The 14,125-nt window shown below is 38.0% G+C and overlaps 3 protein-coding genes across 5 annotated transcripts; 1 reads left to right on the top strand and 2 right to left on the bottom strand.

Annotated features, from left to right (window-relative positions):
* Positions 1-1,949: 1,949 nt before the first annotated feature.
* On the bottom strand, positions 1,950-7,334 carry LOC121709459 (cyclin-dependent kinase-like 3). 3 transcript variants are annotated; one of them, XM_042092866.1, is made up of 12 exons: positions 6,982-7,334; positions 6,659-6,853; positions 6,247-6,425; positions 5,716-5,828; positions 5,286-5,362; positions 5,048-5,136; positions 4,783-4,918; positions 4,272-4,507; positions 4,078-4,156; positions 3,751-3,883; positions 3,072-3,177; positions 1,950-2,050 (listed from the first exon to the last, which is right to left on the bottom strand). In XM_042092866.1, the coding sequence occupies exons 1-11, from the start codon at positions 7,147-7,149 to the stop codon at positions 3,077-3,079; spliced, it is 1,506 nt and encodes a 501-aa protein (XP_041948800.1). In that variant the 5' UTR covers positions 7,150-7,334; the 3' UTR covers positions 1,950-2,050; positions 3,072-3,076. The 3 variants fall into 3 exon arrangements, with proteins under 3 accessions (XP_041948800.1, XP_041948799.1, XP_041948798.1); XM_042092865.1 differs by having other exon boundaries at positions 3,139-3,177; positions 5,223-5,362; positions 6,982-7,333; XM_042092864.1 differs by having other exon boundaries at positions 5,223-5,362; positions 6,982-7,332.
* A 343-nt stretch (positions 7,335-7,677) lies between these two features.
* On the top strand, positions 7,678-11,983 carry ube2b (ubiquitin-conjugating enzyme E2B (RAD6 homolog)). The gene is made up of 6 exons (XM_042092867.1): positions 7,678-7,875; positions 10,067-10,147; positions 10,618-10,643; positions 11,127-11,216; positions 11,365-11,453; positions 11,598-11,983. The coding sequence occupies exons 1-6, from the start codon at positions 7,832-7,834 to the stop codon at positions 11,724-11,726; spliced, it is 459 nt and encodes a 152-aa protein (XP_041948801.1). The 5' UTR covers positions 7,678-7,831; the 3' UTR covers positions 11,727-11,983.
* Positions 11,984-12,496: 513 nt separating this feature from the next.
* Positions 12,497-14,125, bottom strand: cdkn2aipnl (CDKN2A interacting protein N-terminal like). Its single transcript, XM_042092868.1, has 3 exons — positions 13,858-14,125; positions 13,647-13,749; positions 12,497-12,796 (listed from the first exon to the last, which is right to left on the bottom strand). Exons 1-3 carry the CDS (start codon positions 14,067-14,069, stop codon positions 12,788-12,790), a joined length of 324 nt encoding a protein of 107 aa, XP_041948802.1. The 5' UTR covers positions 14,070-14,125; the 3' UTR covers positions 12,497-12,787.

Here is a 14,125-nt window from a genome sequence, read left to right as displayed (position 1 = left end):
GGGTTGGTGGTAATGACAGGGTGGGTCTCTCTGTGTGTGTGTGTGAGAGAGAGAGAGAGAGAGAGAGAGAGAGAGAGAGAGAAAGAAGAGAGTGTGTGTGTGTGTGTGCATACGTGCACCTGTGACGTATCCGTCAAAAAAGTGAGCACGAGGCCAGAGTGATGGCAAATAATCATTCCTGCCTCAAAACCTGGGTTGCTGCTAAAAAGGTGCGGTCTAGAATCATTGTGGAGACATGGATAGGCAGTGGCGCAAAAAGTGGGTATGCGCTATATGCGGCGCATAGGGGCGCAGCACCATGGGGGCGCCAAAACGATGGTAAAAATAAATAAATAATATATTTGGTATTTTCTATATGTAGCTACTGCTGTCCGTTTCTAAATCATTTCAAAATTTTCTCAATGTTCTATAACATTTTAGAGGACTAACAGGCTAGACTAGGCGCCCTATCTCATAAGATTCCATAATAGAATTTGGACATAGAAGAGGGAGTGGGGGCGCCGTCAGCGCTGAGCGAGCAGGTAGGCCTACGAGTAGTAAGTTGCCGTCTATGGAAAAAGTTGGATACAGCAAAAAAAGCTGTTGGCGGCTAAAAATAGAAAAAGAAAGAGAGAAAAGGAGATGGCATGTCAAGGGATGCAACAGCAGTTAAATAAGTGGACGGTGAAAGGCAACAGGTAGGATTTAAAGTGATGACGTCTGTGCTTGGAGGCTTGCAAATATGAATGTTACATAACAGACTAACTAGCGTTTGTTAAGCATAATGCCGATTGAAACAGCCTATTCCATTCAGATAGGTAGGTGGCTACCATGCTCATACTGCACTTTTAATGGCCAACTGCAAACAGAAATGTCACGCTAGCAGCAACTCATTACATGTTTTCATATCCTAACAATGAAGGCTCCTTGTAATAACTTAATATTGCGTTGTTAATGTGGTGCAAACAAACAAGGCTAGAGTTGGATCAGCCTTATCCATTGTGAACAATAGCTGGCAAAAGGACGTTATGAGAACCGTTTAGACTCTCTTAAAGTGACAATGCACCATTAATCAATACTTATCAAGTATAACATCAAGTTAAACATCAAATTGGCAGCATTTCTTTAAAAACATATCCAATACACACTAATGCACAGTAATAGTGTAAATGATTGGCCTTTTGTTTTGCTTTAGTTGTTTGTGTGTGTTTCTTTTTTTTTTTGGGGGGGGGGGGGGGGGGGGGGGGCAATATTGTTGTTGCATACCCCTTAAAAAATGGGTAGCTGCGCCCCTGTGGATAGGCTTGGTAGGTATTATATGAACAATTTTGAGAGCTGTGAATGCAAATAAAGATGTTTCCAGTGATTGTTAAAAAAAGGTATGAATAATTTTGGACACACCATTTTTCATAAAAATGTTAAAAAAGACAAAATCACTTCTTTTTTTATTCCATGCTTCTACCACATTGTCTTACAACCTTTTGTCATGTGGCAGTGTCATTTTCAGTCAGAACAAACATATCAGTCAAGAGAAAATCAACTTTAAATCAATATTTGCCAGGAGCATGAATAATTTTGTTCTTAACTGTATGTGTGCAATATGTTCTTGTAGTGGATGAGTATACATTAGCACTCAATAATGCATTAAAGGAGTGGTTGAGGATTTTGGACATAGGACCTTATTTCTAAGTTAGCAAGTGTGATATTTATCAGTGGAGACTGTTTTCAATACATTTTATCCAGTCCTTCTAGTTGCAGAGTTCGCAGGTGCTAGGCTAGTGCAAGTCAACAGTATGTGTTAGCCTGACACTAAAAACAGTCTTACCCACTCCACAGTACACCCAAGGCAAATAAATTATAACACCAGACTATCGATGTAAATGTCTTTACCCCTTTAAGCAGCAAGAACTGTGTCCGTCTGTCACTCACTCACACACACACACACACACACACACACACACACACACAGATATTTTATGGATATTTAATTTCATGTTAAGAATTCCTGTGAATAAAGCAGTTCAGTTTCTCTTTTTCTGTCTGCTCAGTTCAGCCATAACTTGAAAATCACCTGTAGGTAAAAAAAACAAAAAGACATTTTCAGTCAGTGCCCAAAACTTATATTACTTGCTCTACATTTCTGCTCATTCCAAACACAATGCTACATATTTTCAAAGGTAAGGAGCCTATTAACCTTTAAGGACCTTAAAGTTATAGCCTACTAAGCAATTTCATGTATTTTGAACAGGCAAAAACTATCTCCAAAGAGCTATATACTGACAAGGTAGGCTAATGTTTCATGATTCTCGCAACGCGAGATGTCTTAAGGTCGACTATTGAAGTTGCATGGCTGGTTCTCTCGTTATGACTCGCTACGGCTATGCTGTATGGCTATGCAAGGTGAAAGATTCCCAGGTTCGTTTACCATCAAATTGGTTTTGTAAAAGTTATATTAAGGTGAAAACATTGCATAGTGTACCTTTAAGACATTGTGGGTTAGCCATATGTTGTTTTATAACTTCCTTGTAGTGGAATCACTAAGCTGTAGGCTGGAAGCTGGTCCCAAACCAGGGGAGGTCCCCATCAAAGTAATATTCTAACCTAGTTCCACGTAATTCAGGCTGATTTCTAGTTATGTTCCTGAATCTCATTTCTATCCTCAAGCCACTAGGTGGCCCATGAACCAAAGCATCTCAGAGACATAGCTCTGCAGCAACTTAAACCAATCAGTGTTTCACTCTTGATGACAGAGACCAGGGTGGAAGCATGGAAAGAAGGATGTGAATGCTTCAGGCAGAAGAATGTGTGAATGCTAGAGTCAGCTATATCATGTAGCCCCCCACCCCCCAACATGTAGTGGTTCCACAGACAGAAAAATATGTGAATTATTTGTGTGTGCCGCCTTAGCTTTAATGACCACGGTGCACTACCAAATTGGGGTACAGTTATCGTTCAAAGTTAAGTTCCAGTTACCTGGACCAGAGTAGTGAGTGAGCTACAGCTATCTCCCCCCTTTCTATAATTTCTATGTGTCAGCAGACTAGAACAACCCTCTAATTTCCTAGTTGAAACGATCATGTTCCTAACCTTACCTATTTTAAGGCCTATTTCCCAAGTCAGAGTCAAACTGAACTAATGTTGGTATTTTAGAGTCATCACCTTTCCTCTGCTCTCTTCTCGAGTGCTTTGCTGATTTGACTTGTTTGAGGGGAGAAAAAACACATAAAAACAATATTGTATTATACATTTACACTTCTTCATTTAGCAGATGCTTTTGTCCAAAGCAACTTACGTCAATTATATTACAAGGGCCATTGTCCCCAGAGCAACTCATGGGTTAAGCGCCTTGCTCAAGGGCACAACAGTGGAAGCCATGAATTAAACCCACAACTTTTCCAGCTACTGCCTTAACCACTACGCTACAACTGCAATAATAGTGGTGCTCAAAGAAAACAATGTCACAATGTAAAATCTATTTAAGGTTGAAGTGAACCCCATACATACCAAAATGTGGTTTATATAAATTTAGGTCAGGCAATCAAGCTTGGTCAATGGGAGATGTTTTGTCTATTAGCACATATATCAAACTCTAATACGTTAATATAAAATGCTTGGTTATTCATTCAGTTTCATACAGTTACAGCTCATTGAAATCAATAATCATGATCTGTTCCACTGACGTAAAAGAAGGTGTATTCCTTTCCTTCTCACTAGACGCTGAGAAATTTTTAGCAACATTTTTTTTTTTTAAATCACAAAGCACTTTTTTACCATCTGTGTTCTTTATCTCCATGTGGTGACCAAGTATGGGAAGGTCAGGGAAACGCACATCCCCGACAGTCCGTACCTTTTTCTTGGTCAGGCCCACCATCTCAACCTGCAGTCCAAGTCCATCACTTTGCAGCTAAACAAAATGATAACAAAAGCATTAGCTGACCAAAACTACTATTTCTTTTACAAATTATATACCACACTTCAGAGCTGGCCTCAATTTCATTCTAATTTAATGAATAAAAAAATAAAGCATCTCATCCCAATCAATCTACCCAACCAAGCACATCCAAGCTCCTGAAAAAGGCTTTTGTCCTGTTTAATTACCTGAGATTTCCCCTCAGCCTGCTGGCAATTAAACAGAGCCATATCGGAGGGACTTGATCTTCGTTTCACCTTGTTTGCCCTAAACAATCAATCAATAAATCAATTAATAAAGTAATTAGTCAATAAACAAGTCCATTAGCTAAGTGTGCATTGTTCTCAAATGCAGAAGTCTCCATGAAGAATTACAGACTGACCGGGTTTTGTTGACCTCCATGTTGGATGGGGCTGCACCTAAGAAGTTATTGCCCTGGCTGATTCGGGGCATGGTAAAGGTGATGGGAATGGTGCTTTTCTCAAGCATCATGTCAGGAGAAGAGGCCGTAGTGTGGATAACCGGGCTGTCCACCATCACCCTCCCATGCCTACGGCTGGCTCTAGAGTGCTTTGGCTCGGTAGTTTCCTCTTTCCCTCGTCTGTCTCTTTCAGCTTCCTGTCACACACAGGGGCCTCCATGGGTCATTTGAGTCAATCGATAACGATGCACGCCGAGCACAGACATTACGAGACAAATGCACTCTTTTAACAAATCAAAGACTTGTTATGTGGTAAATTATATGACAACAACACATTGCATTTATATAGCACTTTTCAAGGCACCTAAAGTGCCTCACAGTGAAGGGGGAACCCCACTAACCACCACCAGTCTGTATATGCCATTTAAAACATCTGAAAGTCTGAAATTTGACTAAGATCAAAAGTGCTTACTCTGGTGCGTCTCTTGCCGTGAGAGGATGAGCAAACAGACAGCTCCTCTGTTTGCTCCACAGTACCACTGTGGCACCACTGAGTGTTGTAATATTTGGCATCCTTCATAACTAGTGCCTGTATCTCAGGAATGAATCTGCAAAATAAATAAATACATACATAAATACATATTTTCTTGGTCTAGTCCTGGTAAAATTCCATATCCACAATGAATGCATGGAGGAAGCGGGCCAAAATAGCTTTGTCTTCCATTATTTTGGGTCACCTTTCACTAAACTGGTCTTTTGTGAAGTATCGATGATTGAGCAGTTTGGAACAGGTGGCCCTGTCAGCCGGATCTATCTGTAAACATGCCTGAGAAAAGAAATGATTGGCTAAAACGAGAGATGGCCAAACAAAGACATGTCTGCCTTCATATAGGAATCTTAGAGCAAACCTACATCCACCAAGTCGGCTAATGTAATTGGGAGTTGATAAAATTTCTTTCTGTGATCTTTGGGCACCTGAACCTCAGGAAGCCTGGCCACGGCAAATGTTGGGTTCTTGAAATACAGGTCCAGTTGATGGCGGGTTAAAGGACCTAAAAGTATACATTCCATTATTGAAAGAGCCAACACTGTAACGTTGATACCATTTGAAATGCTTACTTCCTTACAATCTCAACTAAGAATCTGATTAGTCCCTGGTATAAATGTGGCCACCTTGAATTATTTTGTTAAATGTTTGGCAAGGAAAATCTTTTGATGAAACATCATTATCACACAATGTCATGCCAAACAAAGTTTTACATGGAATTATAGGATGCATATCTTTAACCATTACAAGTTTACATGTATAACTGTCAGTTTCTGCAAATTGTCATCTGAAACAGACAAAGTTGAATTGTGATCTCCATCGGTATGAGTTCAATACAGTAATAAAAGGTTGCCTTACCCACTTTGCAGACGATCTTGTGTACCTGATCTAGGTCAGATGAACCTGTCAGAAAAGCATTGCTAGTAGCCATCTCTATAATCAAACAGCCAACAGCCCAAACATCCACAGGCCTGAGAAATAGGAAAAAACATCTCTTTAATGAGCCCATGAGATGGGATAACTGGGCCAAGGTGGGATACATGGCCACTGTAGGGACGTACATGGTCCCTCTGTGTGAGCACAAGCACAATAAACATTCATTTACCCCTTTGCCTGCTAAACTTATTAATAGGCAACTCCTGCAGAATGGACAGAACAGCATGAGAGGTTCTGCAGATTCCACTGACTGCTAGCATAACCGTAAAGGTGTGTGACTGTCAGAGTAATGTTTGCCGATGTGTCCCTATTTAAGGGGTAGTTATTGTGCTTCATAGTGTGTTTGATACAGTTCTCTTAATCTAAGTCCGAATTGTTTCCCATGAAAGACAATAAAGTAACCTAATTTGAAAACAAACACCCATTAAGCATGTAGGCCTACCAAATACTTACTTGCTATAATTTTTGTCCCCCACCAGTAGCTCAGGGGCTCGATACCACCTGGTGGCCACATAATCAGTGAAGGGCTCACCAGTCGGCGCCAGTGTTCGAGCAAAGCCAAAGTCACAGACCTTGACTATGCCAGCATTGGACACAAGCACATTCTCTGGCTTTATGTCTCTATGAATAATCTGTTGAGAACATAACATATATAGTCATGAACTGAATTTAATCCCCAGCCATTTTATCCCCCCATTTTCTGTCAGTGCCAAATTGTATGCCAAATCTTTTTTTGTCCTTGCATTTTGTTTGTTGTTGGTGCCATGGAGCCTTTGTTTTGGTTTGACTATTGTCAAGGTGGAAAATTAGCACCTAGCTATATTTATAACTCCTTAATATAGGCCAGACTACACAGAGTACTTGCATTACTGGTGTGAAGATAATCAACTGCTCTCAATATCTGGAAAATGAACTTCCTGAGACGTCTACTCTCCAAGCCAGAAGGATGTCGTTCCAAGTCCTCCAATACATTGTGATCAATGAACTCAAAAACAACAAACAGACGTTTCTTGTATCTGAATACTTCCAACATGTTGACAAGATTTTCATGGCAAAATTGCTGCAAAATACATACAAAAAAACTACTTCTACTTTAGATCTATATTTGATCAGAATAAACAACTGTATCAACTAGTATACATTTAGGTGGAAAACGTGGAAAACTTGTTGGGTTTAGCCTATTCTTACCCTCAAGAGTTTGATTTCTCTCATGATAATTTTCTTCATAGTTTTGTCCTGCTCCTTATCAATGAACCTCTTAATGGCCACAATGTGCCCTGTTTCTTTGTGTCTGCATTTCAACACTGTTCCATAACTTCCCTCACCAACTACACCGAGGTTCTCGTACATATCCATCTTTTATGGATATCCCTCCGCAGCACTGCACACTAAATCAAGGTGACAAGTTGTAAAGTTGTTATTTTTGCTGCATATATTCCCACAGTTCTCTCGCCATACTGTAAGCAAATTAAACCTAAACGCTTCTTTTTACACCACTGCAGCAACTCAAACAATGTCATTCCATCCGACACATCAGAACTTGGTGACCATGACAATAGATATCAAGTCATAAACGGGCTTTTTCTAGAACGTTGGCTCCCATCAGTACTGAATTTTGCAGTACGCAGTTACTAGCCTACACTGCGCATTAAATGGCCTGATAATCACATTTAATCAAAATTCGCATAAATAATGGTGTAAACTATTACAAAAACCTTTGCTCAAGGCAACCGCATTTCGTATTAGATGGTGCAGGGATAACACAATATAATACTAGCATTATAACTGGAAGCTGGTTTGAAAATCATAGATGGAAAAAAGAATAGTTAGCCTACTTTATTATGTTCTTTATTAATGTTACAAAGTAACTAGACTCAAAGAATTGTGTCGAATCGAATCTCTTGTCATTTTCCTGTGCAAGTATATGACGTCACTATAGTTGTTTGGGAGAAGAAAAATACAAGCCTTGCCACCACTGTTCAATCTCACCGGTGTCGAAACATTTTATGACATAAAGGGATTTCCCTGCCTTACTACCATGTCCACTCCGGCAAGACGACGACTTATGAGAGATTTCAAAAGGTAACATGAGTTTTAATAATAAGGATTCTGAAAATGAAGCTAGTACCCTATGCAATTTCAGCATATCCTGCTTGCTAGCAAGTCAGTTTGGTGGACGTAGTGTTCCAACAAAAGGCCTCTCGATTGTTATCATGGCGTATCGTTTGTTTGTCAATTTGTTTAGATTGTATGAGATTCACGGCATACTTTCGAGAGGATAATGTACTCATGAATTGGGATGACGTATAGCCATACCAAGTAACATAAACACCTCAATAATAATTCCTCAAACGTCGGCTAACGTTTGCATAGCAATTAACCATTGGCTAGCTAAGGCTAGCCATGTAGCCTACCTAACGTTACTGCCGATATTTACTTACCAAATAGTCTAACCATAATAGCATGTCATACACTGCAGCTGACAAAGGCAAACCACATTATGGATTACTTAAGCCATAGCTTTGACGTGAAATGGTTGCTTATGCAACTAAAGTCAATAACTTGCCTATAATTTTACAATACAGAGGAGGAGGTGTTATGTTTTAGCCTACAGTTTCTTGAAGGTGCTATTTCAGTAACGTAGGTCATCTTATTTCCCTGATTACCCCTGTTATTTGTTGCATGGCAGATTACAATTAGGCTAGTGGTCATAGTAACATCAAACAGCTTGTCAAATCTGCTCCGACCTTACGGTCTATAGCTCCTACTGAAGGATTGGTATGTTAGGTAATTAACAACTGGGATGTGTAATTGTGGAATTGCATGCACAGGTAGGGCTCAGTTGTTGCCACTCTTGTTTTTTGGAAATGGGATCTCCCAAAGCGAACGATGAAGTTGGAAACTAACACATCTGTGCTTGTTGAGAGTAACGTTAGCCTAAACAGCTCTGGGGATGATTAGCAGTATTCTTCGTTGGGTATGAGCATCAGCACATCTTGTAATTGTAGCCTAGGCTATATATTGTGTTGATATCAGATTTTAATATCACATCCAAGTGGTGTTCACAGATAAAAGAATATGTGCTACACCTTATTAGAACATACCAAAAGTAATATAAAAGTTGTGAAATCATGTAAAAAAGGAATATCGTAAGTCAAACATGCCAGGTATATTTATGGTTTGTTCAGTTCCATTGCAATTAAAAAATATATATCATATTGCATTATATAGGGCTTAAAGTGTCCAGGCAGGCCTAGACATCTTCAAAAATGCCTGATAACTCCAGGCACAGAAATGTTTTTTGCTTTAAAGTCTGAACTTTGCATATACATAGTTCACAATTAATTTCACTAGGTGTGGTAATACGCAGGTAGAGTAGGCAGACACTAAATGGCTAAATGTGCCATTGTTGCATCATGCATCCACCTAGTGGGAGAGGTCCACCTAGATGTAAATGACAAAAACATGGCAACCAAAAGAGGAGAGGGTATGCACACGCAGCACACAAGAAATCGAAAAGGATAAACATTTTCTTTTACATTGTATAAAAATATTAGATCAGTATATTAAGCAAAATTAAAAAAAAAAAAATTATAATAATAAATAATGCCAAATTTAAAAAAAATTACAGAATGACACTCAAATGAAATACTTAGGAGAGTACCCAACCTTACTACTACTAGCGGCACTATATGTCACAGAATGCCATAAAGCAAGAGACAGCCACTAGGTAAAATCTACCACCAATTTTATTTTATTGATTTTTTTCCCCTTTCTCCATTGCTACTGTATGTTACTGTGTATGTGTGTGTGTGTTGGGGGAGGAGGTGTGTGTGTGTTCTAATGTTCTATTATTATTATTATTATTTTGTAATATTATTATTAATATTCTCCATATTCCATGTCAATTGTTGTTATTATTACTATTACTACTTCATTGAATTGAAAAAAAAAAATGTATCTTTTCAGTGTTCACACTGCCACAGGTCTCTGTGGCCACATTACATTCTTTGACATATTTGTGTGGACAAATCTTAATCCTCTTTATCCGTTTTATAAATATTGGTACTTAAGAATTTACAGTATATATGTCATCCTGGTAACCATTCCACAGGTTAAGGGAATGTTTTTCTTTTGTAAGCCATGGATTCCACATTGTTTTTTAATGGCTATGCTTACATACCTGGACCTGCATTGAGATAGCTTTTCAGTCAGATATGCGGACCTGCTGCATAGATTAACTAGTGTTTACAATACCCTTTTCTATTCACAGACTTCAAGAAGATCCCCCAACTGGCGTTAGTGGAGCCCCTTCAGAAAACAATATAATGTTATGGAATGCTGTTATATTTGGGTGAGTCATCAAAATAAATGTAGATTATTTTCTTTCCCAACACTCCTCTTACATGTTCTCAGATTGTTAATGTCTTACCAAAACCATATTAAACCATAAACCTAACCATATAAACCAGACCTTCATTTTTAAAGTTATCGCGCTGTTAGTATATTGTACAACAGCCGCCATAGTGGAATCTAAACATCTAGCTTCTCTAGTGACAGCCTTTTTGTTGTAAACAAAATCAACTCAAGCACGCTCAGGTGACGTGAATGACTAGGCACTGTTGCTTATCTGTCCATGTTCGTATAAAGCCCGCCCAAACACCTCTGGTTCGGGCATAGAGACTTCTTAATGGAGTGACTCCAGACCGAATTTCCCGAATTCAAGTTTTTTGGGCAGGGTAAATAACATGTTCTGGTAATGGGAAAGTAGTCTATCTAATATGATGTTTTTCATAGAAATAACAGTTGTTTCTTTGTTTTTAGACCTGTGGGAACGCCATTTGAGGATGGTAAGAATTCTTCCATTCAGTTCAGCATGAAATATAGTACCTGTGTAGTTTTGGCATCAGCCAATAAACATAGTTAGGGCAGGATGCAGTTTGCCATGATGAGATCTAAATGTTGAACAGACACATTAAATATTTTGTCATTAAATAGTTAAATGGAATGATGGTCTCTGACTTAAACAATTACCTATAGATAAATCATCTATCTATCATAGTATTTTGAATGAAATAATGGAGAATAATTTGGCATCAACCTGCTGATGAGACACAGAGCCCACAGGCATACACTGTAATCTGTTTTCAGCATTGTTTTAAAGGTGAACTTTCATTAGTCTACATAGAAACTTAACTCTATTGACAACATTCCTTTTTCAGCTACAGAATTTTATGGTGTAACTTGTTCATGTAAATATGTGTGTCAACATTTATTTATAATATGCATACTTTTCAAGGTTATTTCAGCTTTTATTGTATGTCTCTCCACAGGAACCTTTAAGCTTGTGATAGAATTTTCTGAAGAGTACCCCAATAAACCTCCTACTGTTAGATTTAGCTCCAAAATGTTTCATCCAAATGGTAAGATTTTAAAAATATTGAATTATATATAAAATAAACAAAATGGACACACCAGACATTTAGGCCTTTTTGTGGTAAATAGTTTTTCTGGTGGTCTATTATTTTAAACCTTACTGTTTCTCTTTCATTATATTTGTAAATCTGACAGTTTATGCAGATGGAAGTATATGTTTAGACATTCTACAAAATCGCTGGAGCCCTACTTATGATGTGTCATCCATTCTGACATCAATCCAGGTTGGTTATCTTGGCAAATCATGCCTTTGTATTATAAAGCATGTTAATGACACATCTATAACTGTTGTATTGATTATTACACATATATAACATCGGACATACAGCTGCATTTTCATTTGTGGTCTTCTTGTACTCACGATTCAGTCTCTGTTGGATGAGCCAAATCCGAACAGCCCCGCCAACAGTCAGGCTGCCCAGCTTTATCAAGAGAACAAACGGGAATACGAGAAACGAGTCTCCGCCATCGTGGAGCAAAGCTGGGTGGACTCGTAACACTACAGTGCAAGTGTGCCTCATCATTCTTAATGGAAAAGAAAATATTTCAAACTTTCATTTACCTCATTGGTTTATCAAGTCGTCATCATCATTATCAAAGAACTCAAGTGCCACACAAGTAAACAATTTTGAGGGAACTCACACATTAAGTCAGTAGGGTCTTATTACATGCTTGCCAACAAATTTTCAGACAAACAATATTGTGCTATTGTTATTTTTATTGCATGATGTGAAATAAATTATTCCAGACAGAATTTGTAATATATCTTTTTGGACTGATGCTGTTACTGTTGTTGATGGATGGTGAGAATAGGCTACATTGTTTTAAGTGATAAACTGGCATTATTCTCATGATATTGTGAAAGAAATAGCTTTTACTGTTGTTGGTTTTCAATTTGTAGACTGAGAGTGACTTTAATCAAACTTTAAATTGATGTAAGGTCCAACACACCATGACACGGAATGTGAAATAATTGTTACCTGTTGCGTGAAATGTTGGATTCATAAATAGCGTCCACAATAGCTACCAGTCAGTTGCACCTTCTTTCACTCCCAACAGGAATAATTCAACTCTTGCTATTCAAATCAAATATAAATCTGTAATGGAAATCATTAATTGATTCATCAAGTAATTTCATAGTAAGGGTAATGTCACTAGTGTCTATGATATGAAAAGGATAAGTTAAGTATTTTTTGTTAAGTTACCCTATATGAAATACAATTTATACATATAATATGCTGTATAAAGATAATAAACATTTTTCAGACAACTAGAATGAGATTGTTTATTATTGCGTGTGGTGAAATATTTAGGTATTTGATCCATCATTGATTTTGAGCAGAGAACATATTATAAAAAACTTTAAACACATGCACACAAAAAGAAAAAAACATTTCCACTATATTTTTTAAAATCCATAAAGCTTAAGTAACGCTAATACATCAAGTCATTGATCAATCCAACGAGATGGCAAATATCATCAGTTCATTCTTCCCAGCACTAGATGAGTGCCTTTGTTCCTGTTGCCTGCAAATCCACTCCAATTCCGGCCATTTGTTCATTTCCGCTAAAATAAAATATATATTTTTAAGATATTGAATATAATTGCAATGAACATTTTTCCGTTAAACCATATTGGAACTTTAAAAAGAAAAGTCATGCACACAGGTATCACTGAGTGAATAAATGATCATAAAGTGAGTGACAATAACAAATGTAAACAATTCACAAACAATTTTACTGAACTGCATCTCAGAAGTGTCTCAAACTACGGTTTGGAATAAACACAAGAAACTTTGGAACTACAGTTGTACTAAAATTATTCACACTTCACAACTTTGCTGATGTGAGTAATCAAGCATCTTTGGTGGAAATTCCTAGCTAAGGTCTCCTCTGCACTGTAGCTTAAATTTCATTCTATTGCTGTAAGTCACTTTGCATAAAAGCATCTGCCAAATGAATAAATGTAAATGTAATGTATATGTTAAATAACCTATGAAAACCGTGGCAGCATTTTGGAGCTTAGGAACATCTCTGAGCTGAAGTCTGTGACTCATGTGAACTGGCAGGACTATTGCAGACATATCAGAAGCTACTAGTCAACCTTTCAGTACCAACCTCTAGGGCTAAATTATTTTGCATATTGACATTATGATTTGTTCTCACCATTATGTTCCCAATAACACTGATATACGAGCACATTTTACTCAACAGCTTGCTAAGTCAGTACTAGTTCTATCTGGTCAAATAGTAGCAGTATAGTAGTAGTAGTAGTAACACCAGTGTGTGTAGCAGGAGAGTAGGCTATGGTCATTTGGAGTGCAACTCTGCACAAATGTTAACAGTCCATGAACAATCTTACTGAATTGTACCTCACTTCGAAGTGTTTTTTATTTGTCTACGTGTATCTAGCCTACCTGCTGTTGCATTATCTCGTCTCTGGTCTTGAACACAGGAGCATCCTCAACAACAATTCCTTCTGCCATAAGGCGAGCTTTTTCGAGGATATCCGCGCTGTACCTGTGGCAAAAAGACATGAAAACACACTCAGCATTAGAATAACTGTGTGAATTATATGACAGCAAATTCAATATTTCTATATTCTATTATAACTCAAATAAATCTAACCGGCAGCCCAGGAACACATTGTTTGCCCAAACCATGGACAAGGCGAGAAGATGATCTAAGTGAGGATCCTCATAATCATTTATATTCCTCAAGATAAACTCTCTTCTTGATTTCCAATGCTTGTCACTCTCTGATATTGAACGAAATGCTTCCACACTGTCAGCCAATTGCCTATTTTGTTCAATAAAGTCCTCGACATCTCCTGAAGCCATTGTATCTCTCTCTCATTCAATTTTGAACGACAGTGAACATGCGTTCTTCCTCTTCC

This window comes from Alosa sapidissima, chromosome 5 (genome assembly GCF_018492685.1).
Source record: "Alosa sapidissima isolate fAloSap1 chromosome 5, fAloSap1.pri, whole genome shotgun sequence".
NCBI classification, from domain to species: Eukaryota; Metazoa; Chordata; class Actinopteri; order Clupeiformes; family Clupeidae; genus Alosa; species Alosa sapidissima.
Note: the sequence above shows the minus strand (reverse complement) of the source record. Positions and strands in the feature narration are given on the sequence as shown.

Coding starts and splice junctions, on each gene's coding strand:
- LOC121709459 (XM_042092864.1), bottom strand. CDS start 7,149: ATGGATATGTACGAGAACCTCGGTGTAGTTGGTGAGGGAAGTTATGGA. Junction 6,426..6,658: donor ATTATCTTCACACCAGTAAT/GCAAGTACTCTG, acceptor TGTTCTCAACAG/ATTATTCATAGAGACATAAA. Junction 4,157..4,271: donor ATGGAGGTCAACAAAACCCG/GTCAGTCTGTAA, acceptor TTGATTGTTTAG/GGCAAACAAGGTGAAACGAA.
- ube2b (XM_042092867.1), top strand. CDS start 7,832: ATGTCCACTCCGGCAAGACGACGACTTATGAGAGATTTCAAAAG. Junction 7,876..10,066: donor CTTATGAGAGATTTCAAAAG/GTAACATGAGTT, acceptor TTCTATTCACAG/ACTTCAAGAAGATCCCCCAA. Junction 10,148..10,617: donor TGGAATGCTGTTATATTTGG/GTGAGTCATCAA, acceptor CTTTGTTTTTAG/ACCTGTGGGAACGCCATTTG.
- cdkn2aipnl (XM_042092868.1), bottom strand. CDS start 14,069: ATGGCTTCAGGAGATGTCGAGGACTTTATTGAACAAAATAGGCAATTG. Junction 13,750..13,857: donor AATGTGTTCCTGGGCTGCCG/GTTAGATTTATT, acceptor TTTTTGCCACAG/GTACAGCGCGGATATCCTCG.